At 35.2% G+C, this 9,442-nt stretch overlaps 1 protein-coding gene across 1 annotated transcript; it reads right to left on the minus strand.

Moving 5' to 3' along the window:
* Positions 1-3,645: 3,645 nt before the first annotated feature.
* Positions 3,646-5,394, minus strand: LOC102606025 (neurofilament medium polypeptide-like). The gene has a single exon (XM_006360493.2). The coding sequence runs from the start codon at positions 5,216-5,218 to the stop codon at positions 4,088-4,090; it is 1,131 nt and encodes a 376-aa protein (XP_006360555.1). The 5' UTR covers positions 5,219-5,394; the 3' UTR covers positions 3,646-4,087.
* Between the last annotated feature and the right edge of the window lie 4,048 nt (positions 5,395-9,442).

A 9,442-nucleotide genomic window follows, 5' to 3' on the forward strand; every position in this document is an offset into this window, starting at 1 on the left:
TTTTTGTGAATTTCATGATGCAACATATGCTTCTCCATCTTGCATCTTTTGAAAATTCAAATTTGATGGCCTTAGTATAGGGACAATGAATCAAAACATTCAACAACTAAACTTGCAGCACTGAAACTTGTTAGCCTATGTAATTGAACTGTCCGAATCCAGATACAGAGAACTGGACTACAAAAGTGTGTCAGAATGTTTTTTTCCTTATTCTAGTTGGAAAAAGATACAAAGTAAGAAATTTTGCTGGATAGAAGCAACAGCTTGGGAATACATATTTACAGGCTAGGCTGGCTTGGGGAAATAGAAAGGTGACTCCAGTTTTTCTTGCACAATGATCTTCAAAATGCTCGTGCGAGGAAAAGACCTTTGATGCAATACAAATAAGTTTAAAGGAATAGGTTGAAAAGGTTACCGATTTCAGGAAAACACCGTATTTAAGTTCCAAGGTGGAATATTATTGATTCTTCCGCATTGTCTTTGTTATAGATACAGATTCAATTCTTATTTCCAATGAACATCCAAATTTCAGCCATTTTTATTACTAATAGCTTAGTCTATAAACTTTTGGAAATGAAAAACCTCAGGAACTTTGGGCAAAGACCAGGTAGGTTAAATCCTGCTCTTACTTGAAAACACAAATTCATTTAAATAATCTAAAAGTTTACCTCTTATGAAAGTTGTTAAAGTGTGTAACCGTCTCATGACCATCTCATCTAAAAACATAAGCTTTTTGAAGCACATTTTAATTACTTAAATTGTATTCTCAACAAAAATAAGGCTACTTCAATTGCAACGAAATTGCTAATACTCATCAGAAAATAGTAATCAGGTATCAGCAAACAAATGTGCAAACATGTCAATAACAACCATAGTTGACATATACATTAGGCAACTCATATCTAAACACATTTTATGGATGCACATTGCATTAATCTCCATATGCTATGATGCCCAATATAGAATTATCATTTAAGTTATATTCATAACATGTAAAAAATTATAAATTTGTTCATTTAATAAAATAATTTTAGAATGCATAAGTTCAAAGTTGAAGTTAGATATAATTGAAGTACATTCATTTTCATCTGAATTTTAATCATAAGAATTAACTGAATCATTTTGGCTTAAACTTAAGTAAAGCTAAACTTTAGTCATATATAATTTAAGCACCACATACCTAAAGTTATTCAGAAATAAATAAACCTTAGTTATATATTACTGAGATGTCCTCTAAGAAACATCTTTCAGAGCTAAAATTGTTCCATAAGATGGAGCTATGGTGCATAATGAAACTATTGAAGTGTGTGACCATCTCATCTAAAAGTTTAAGCTGTTAGCCCCCAAGGCCTAGCTCGAGTGGCAAAGGGTGGAGGATTTGTGGCTTAGGTAGCAAGTTCAAGCCCACACCATGCAAAGTGAAGCCCAATATTAAGTGGAGAAGGGTAGAGGGGCAGGCCCATCATCCACCGAGTTTAGAAGGTTGTGATTGGTCAAAAGGGTGGGTCAGAGACGGATTTCTCGGTTATCAAAATAAAAAGTTTTAACTTGTTAGAGATAGCACACTTTTATTATTTAATTATATTCTAAAAATCATTCCATACCTTTAAAATCAGTCCTTTTTGCACCTGAATGTCCATATAATCTTATTTCTATTAGCAAATTAATAGAAAACCTGAAATGTGTTGTAACCTTCTTTGATGATTCTGTTCTTGTGTAGGATTAGACATTAGAGTACGGGACAGGTGATTGGAAAAGGACATGAGTCACAGGGATTGTACCTGCTCTCTATCCCAACACTATATGTTGTTTCTTCTGAATTGCTCCATAGTCAATTGGGTTATCCAAGTCTCTTGAAATTGCAAAAGATGGTCCCAAGTTTATCTAGTTTATCTTCGTTAAAATGTTAGTCGTGTTAGCTTGGTAAGCACACTCGTGCCTCTTTCCCAAAACGCGTCAATAAACGGACCACCTCTATGTTTGAAATCGTTCATTCAAATATATGGGGTGCAAGTCCTGTGATTTTTCCTTAGGCTTTCATTATTTTGTTACTTTAATTGATAACTTCAGCACAAGACCTTTAAATGTGTCTTTCTCGGGTATTCTAGTCTACAAAAAGGTTACATATGGCTTTTATCCCTCTATCAATAAGTGCTTGATCTCTACGAATGTTACTTTTCTTGAGACATCTCCGTATTTTTCTCCTAATACGGAAATCAGAAGGCCATAGCAATCCTTCTCGTTCAAACTATTCCAACCCCAACTCCATCTCCAGATCTTAAGGTCTATTTCCGACGACCTCAACCTCCTACTGAACTTGCTAATCAAGTTGGTATTTCCAACTCATATAAAGGTGCACAAAGCAATCTTGGTGACTTATTACCTGCTCCAACAATGTCTTCTCCTTAGAGAGAATACACTTTTATTATTAAATTCTATTCTCAACACCCCCTCACGTGCAGGCGGACGAGTTTGATTTTTAAATGGGCCAAGCACATAGAAATTCATTTTGATTATTTGGGTGGTGGTGATAATCGATCTCAAGACCTCTGCCTGCTCTGATACCATATGTAAGTATGTGACAATTTCATCTAAAAGATTAAGCTATTAGAGAGAGCATACCTTTATTATTTGATTATATTCTCAACATAAACAATTTAGATATCTATTTTGAGTCTACCAAGAAAATAAGGTATGACAGAGAGAGCCAAATAAGGAGGGCTGAAACCAAAAGAATCCTAGAGCGGTTCCATGCGATAAAAACATAATTCAGGATAGAATGATTGTATAACATACTATTATACAAGAGTGAATTGCATTTCTAAGATGCTCAAGATGTTCATAAGATAAATGTTGTCAAAGAACTGATATTAAAACAAATTTAAGATCTTATAAAACTGGACGACACTTTTAGACACAAGTAAATTAGAAAATGCCAGAACTTATTACATCTAATAGAGTGCAGGTAGCACATATAGAAGATAAAGTTCGATGTCTTCCCCATGTGTTAAGACCTCCAAAATACACTGGTTTATAGGTTTGACAACACGATAACTAAGGTTTTTAAAAGGTGAACTAAAATCGCACGGAAAAAATAGTTTACAATCCCTGAAGTTTTTTGAAATCCATGTAGACTTGGTTAAAAACAGAACACAATCAAACCAAGAGATCTGCATTAGTTATGCCAAACAGTTGAGATTAAACTAGACAATAGATACCATAGAAATGTGTGGGAGATTTAGGAAACCCCTAATTTGTCTTTTAAGACCTAATTAATCAGTATAGGAATGCAATGGACCTGAACAAAACGAATGGATATTGACAATTCATATAATAACTGACCTCAATGATTTCAGAATTGAAATATAGTTGATTGAATGAAGATAAATGCAAGTGTGTAGACATGCACACACATATAAAAGGTTGTGTGAGTATTCATGCGCTGCAGAATATCTTCAGTAGGAAAGAATAGAGAATAAGCAGTTAAAGGAAACACCTAAGAAGCAGGAAACAACATTGCACTCTATACCAAAAGAAATATCTCGAGGAAACTGTAAATAACCCACCACCCCCTCCCCAAATCAATTAACCGGTATGATAAGCTGGCATGAACAATGATTGAGAACAAAGTAAATCAACACAAGCTGCAAAAACTGAGAAAGATCGCATTTAAATATATTTCCATCTGGTTTAGGAAATGACATATTACAAAGGATGAACCAGAATGTCTCCAGACATTCCACTTAAGCTATTCCTAAGCTTGCTTCCACCATACACGGCATTATATGATAGGAATGTGTAGGCATTTCATTGCAACCCCATAATAGAGCCAATCACTCCATACCACACTAACATATATAAGAAGCAACACAGCGGATATCATCCAAACCAGTTCACTAGTAAAACTAATTAAGCAATAAAATGTATGAATCAACTTGATAAACTAAATCTACCTCGCGGACTAAACATAAGTACATCAACGCGAGAAGAAATTGTCTTGAGAAACAAGACTATGAAACAAAATCTAAAACTCCACCGAAACAGTATCAGAACTTGTAGCATCGAATAGAACATGATCCATCAGCATCTAGTTACCTCTCATTGCATCGACCACCAATCTGTAATGCTCCGCAATCAAATCTAAGCGGTTCACCATCAAGGCAGCTTCGTCATCCTCCAGTTTCTTCCACTTCTTCTCCAACACTTTAGCCTTGTTATTAGCAATCAAACTCATCTTCTCCTTTAAAAAATTTGTTCCATTCGGATACATTGTAGACATGCCAGCCATACTTTCAAATGAAGCAGTCAAATGTGGATATTCGGACTGGAAATCCTGTTGATCACCCTTAATTATATCCTCCTTAACCACCTCTTTTACAACAACATGTTTCTCATCATCCTTGGGTTTGCTGACTTTAGCACTTCTCTTAGGTTCAGAACTCTTCTTAACCTCAACAGTAATTTTAGCTGTGCCATTAGTGCTAACTCCATTGCTAGTTCCAGGGGCACCCCAAATCCTCTTTGAATGCTCAAAAACTAGAAAATCCTGACCCTTCATGAAAACTGGCTCCTCACCATCTTTCACATTAGTCAAATATTTCTTCTTTAACCTCCTTACCTTTTCACGGAGTTGCCTCTTTGAAACTTCAACCTGCAACTTCCCCCTGATGAATTCATGAAAAACAGACATATCGGCACTAGGTTCCATACCTTTTACCGCCTTGTATTCAGCAATACCTTTGAGTAGAGCAAGCTGGTCGTCATCGCTCCATAGACTGCGAGGAGTAGCAGCTGATTTTTTCTCCTCTTCTTCTGCAATCTTGGGCTTCTTCCTCCCTTTCTCTGTCTGGGTATCTTGCTGCCTCTTTGCTGCTGGTTTCGATGGGGCAGCAGCTTTAGCAGGAACACTGGGCTTGGCGGTGAAGTCCAATGCAGAAGGGGAAGGCAGGGAATGGCCCGATTCCGCTTCCGATTCGGATCCTGACCGATTCTCGCTGCCGGACTCAGAAGAAAATTGGAGTTTCTGAGTGATGGGTCTCTTTACAACAGGATGTGCTGTCTTGGGTTCTTCAGTTTCTTCCCCTGATTCTTCTTCTCCTTCTTCCTCCCCCGATTGTTGTTCTTCTTCTTCCCGGGATTCTTCAACCTGTTCTTGTTCTTCAGATGAGGATACAGAAGGAGGCTGGTCTACTAAGCGGGATTTGGTTTTGGGGGCCATTGCTTCAGCAAACAAGAAGAGAGCTATTCGGCCGTCAGCGGTATCTATGGTGAGTGTTGAAGCAAAGACAAAAAGATGAAAGCTTTATGTAGGGTTTTTCTATTTATACAAAAAGCCAATGTCTTCATCAATTGTCGCGCCTTCTACAATTGGATAATTACTTTCCCCCATTTGGACATGTGTTCCTCGTGAGTTTTATGAGTCACACCAATACCACTATGCACATGTGGAATGGGGATGGTGGAAGGATGACGGAGCAATCACATCTTATTAGTGATTTTTAATCGGAAGAATTCTCCTTTCAAAATGTGATTTGTTGTTTTTAATTAAATCTATGTGAATTTGAAAAAAAATATCAAACACCAAAAGCGGTGAAGGACTCAAAATAACCCATTCGGTTGAAAAGAGATCCATCACTTAAAAATCAGTTCAAAACCCTATAAAAACTCTAATCTTCTTCTGGTACCGAAAACAAAGATGGGGCACGATTCAAATTTAAAGTGAAATCGGGTTATTCCTTGCCTTCCCCTTCTGCATCAGACTTCACAGTCAAGCCGAGTGTTCCTGCAAAAGTTGTTGCCCATCGAAACCAACAACAAAGAGGTCGCAAGAGACCTAGAAAGAGAAAGGGAGGAAGAAGTCTGAGATTGTAGAAGAAGTCATATCAATAAATAGAAAATTTTATAAAATTACTTACCATATTCTTAGATTACGCATATTTTGAATATAAATGTCTATTCCATAATTTTTTGGTCAATATTGAGATTATTAATTCTTATAGTTCGAACATTAAAGTAAGGATATCATCCGGTTAGGCTAGGACAATTCGATTCATAAAAATGTGGTCACACAGAACTCGGGCTAACTGTAGCTAATGTTAAAGGGTGGGAATAGATCCCAATGAAAGGACATCCGGCTCAGCCCCATACTTTTGTTAGTGTAGTTAACGCGTTAAGTGGGCCAGTTTGGAATTTGTGTTTTTTTTTTAAATTTCTAATAATAGAATTGACATTTACATTTACATTTAATAGAACCAGTTATTGCCAAATTTTAAAAATAAACTCAATTTAATATGTCTATATATGTTTAAATAATATTTGCTAACATTTCAAAGTATTGTAGTGTTTGAATCTTGAAAGTAAAATTATATTTGTATGTTACATTTTTTATTCAAACAAGATACATGTTTTGACCTTTTATATGTCAATATATATTTAAGTAATATTTGTTACTATCATTTTTCAAGTATTGTATTATTTTGATATTGAAAATAAAATTGAACTTGGTACGTTAATATATGTTTAAGTTATATTTGCTAACAATTTTTTTAAATTATTGTATTGTTTGTATTTTGGAAATAACATTGAATTTTGATATGTCAATATATGTTTAAGTAGTATTTGTTGATATTATTTCTAAATTATTTTATTCGAACAAGACAAACAAATATTACTAAAAAGAAATTTAAAAACTCAATGAGCCTTTTATTATGAATAGCTAAATTGTAAAGCCTAATAGAAAAATGACAAAATTATAAAAAAAAAAAATCTCAAATTTCATAAACTTAAATTAGGAAAAGGAGATTCAGTTTTACACAACAACAAACATAGCTAGTGAAATTTTAGAAGTAAGAGTACATAGTCTTATCCCTACCTTATTGTAACACCATGAAAATTTCTAAGCTAAGACCCGAATCATTCTATAACACCTTGCAACTCTTCTCTTAAAACTTTAAATCGTTCGTCGTATGTATATGAGCTCGAACCGGGTGATGACATGATATCCTACTTGCTCATGTGTTTTAAGGTTCTTTACCAAGTGTATAAAGTGTATCTAAAGTGATCTAGGGTCATAGGAGACCTCAAACACCAAGCCAAGTTCAAAGCATTCCTATTGGCTAAGTTTTTGCATGAGTTCATATAAAGGTCAACTTGAAATACTGATACCTCTCAACAGGGGTGTAGCCATGTGCATGTGAGGGTGTCCAATTGGACACCCTTCGTCAGAAAAAAAATACCGTAATTGCAAATAAAATGATATACAAAGTGATTAAATAATATATTTTGAACACCCTTAACATAATAGACTTTGGTAGCCCAGTGGTTTTAGACTTCTTAGATGGGTTCCAAACGCCTTGAATGTGTTACTGCTTGCGTGTTCAAATCTCACTAGCAACAAATTTTTTCCCCTTTTTAAAAAGAGCTTTTGTTCAATTTCTGGACACCCTTCGTAAAATTCCTAGTTACGCCACTGCCTCTCAACATATAATGAATTAGGCGGTCTATGACCTATCAAATTAAAGGTCTATGTGTCTTCTTTCCAACGCCACAAAGTTTGCCTTATTTCGAATTCGAAGTAAAAAGTTATGGTCGTTTTACTAGAACAGACCCGGGCTGGGAAATTGGGCGAGGTCACTTGCTCAATCGATGATCAGCTGAATGGGTTGGCGAATTGCCGAATTGTCCTGAAAACCTCAAGTTTCTGTCCATTTGGGTGATCTAAAGTCTCATTAGGCGATCCACCAACTATTTTCGGTGAGGAGACCTCTAGATCGTCGTTTTAGCCGACAGGATTCATTAAAATATCATTTTCTTTGATTTTTATGGTCTTCTTACGTTCCTAGAAGGGTATTCTTGACCTTTTACCCTCAATCAACTTCCCTAAGTCCATCTTACAATCTAACAACATCATTATACGTATATCAACTCTCAAAATCTCCAATTCTCATTCTTCCAAAGATCAAGAACTCCAAATAACATCATTATATTTTTTGTTTCAAATTTACGTGACATCCAAACATCTCCCCACGCGCTCGACTATGTAGCGTCATGGATTCTTCCATATAAGCCAAAAGGTGTATAAAATTACAAAAGAAAAATGAGTTCAGGGGGTAATACAACCTTAGTTTAGTTAAGACGTGTCTTTGAGATTTCGGTAATAGTCTAGGAGGTACGTGTGCCTTATCCCTATTCTTCTCATCTCCATTAGCAATATTATATTCTTAGGGGTCGTTTGGATGGTGATGAGAAAAAGATTTATTTATGTATTAAAAGTAGCGTAAATTTATATGTTGTTTAATATCAATGTATGAAGTGCGTAAACATACAAACTTTTTCAATTGAAGATGACAAGAATATGTTCTAATTGCTATTTTAGAAATTTTGATTATGTGGTATATGTTATAATTTTTCCACCTCAATATACAAACATGAGACCTAAAAGAATGTTGGAAATATAGGTTAGTTATGAGTTATGACTTATGAGTATCCTTCTATTATCAAATATCTAAAACACATGATACAAGATAGTTTTACAATAAGATTTCCTACTTGGCATTTAGATGAATAAGATGCCAATATTAGGGGAGAAAATAAGCAAAGAGAAAAGGAGATAGATTGAAATAAATTATCATTGTCTCATTTGGAGCCCCATTCAAATCTGTGTGAACAAGAGGTTAAAAAAATAAATTATTTGCAAAGTATTGCAAATCAATCACCAATGCCAAATGCATTTACTAATTGTTTGGGACCAATGCTTTGAAACTCGGAGATAATAGATCTATCCTCTATCATTCTCCACTTAAATACCAAACTTGTGACTCCCTCTACCTTTGTCACTTGAACTAAGCCATGGGAGCCAGAAATAAGTCAATATATTGCCAAAGCTTGAAATTCTTCACCTTTACATAGTAAAACAAAGCAGAAGGACATAGACCTTATTACTACCTCATGGAGGTGCAATCTTTTCCAATATCAATCAGCCGAAAGATTAAACGCTTATACAGAAGGGACGTCCTTAGAAATGCTATATGCCAATCCTAATACTCACAAATTCATATTTACAGAAATATCGAACGAGGAGTAGACAATTACAACACAAAGGATATGACAGTTTAGTAGATAATGAAACATACGTAATCTAGTAAATGTTGTTAAGGCAGAAGTAGTAGGGCTTGCAAAGCGGATGGTGCACAGCTTGGTTTTGGAAGATATGACACTAAAAGATTGTACCAAGTTGAGTGTCCAACAAAGAAACTAGACACAAAATGGATTGGAAACAGATGAATTAGCAATCATGCATCTTGACGAGAAAAAGAAGCTGAAACTAGAAGAATAAAAAGCTGCAACTATACGAATCTGGTCTAACTTCCAATATATACTAAAAATAATTTAACAAATATTTAGGAGATTTCAGTACCATTACCATCTCGATATTTGGATTGTT

This window comes from Solanum tuberosum, unplaced genomic scaffold, assembly GCF_000226075.1.
Source record: "Solanum tuberosum cultivar DM 1-3 516 R44 unplaced genomic scaffold, SolTub_3.0 scf00313, whole genome shotgun sequence".
Classification (NCBI taxonomy): domain Eukaryota; kingdom Viridiplantae; phylum Streptophyta; class Magnoliopsida; order Solanales; family Solanaceae; genus Solanum; species Solanum tuberosum.

Excerpts from the sequence above, each read along its gene's own strand:
- LOC102606025 (XM_006360493.2), bottom strand. The coding sequence starts at position 5,218 with ATGGCCCCCAAAACCAAATCCCGCTTAGTAGACCAGCCTCCTTCTGTA.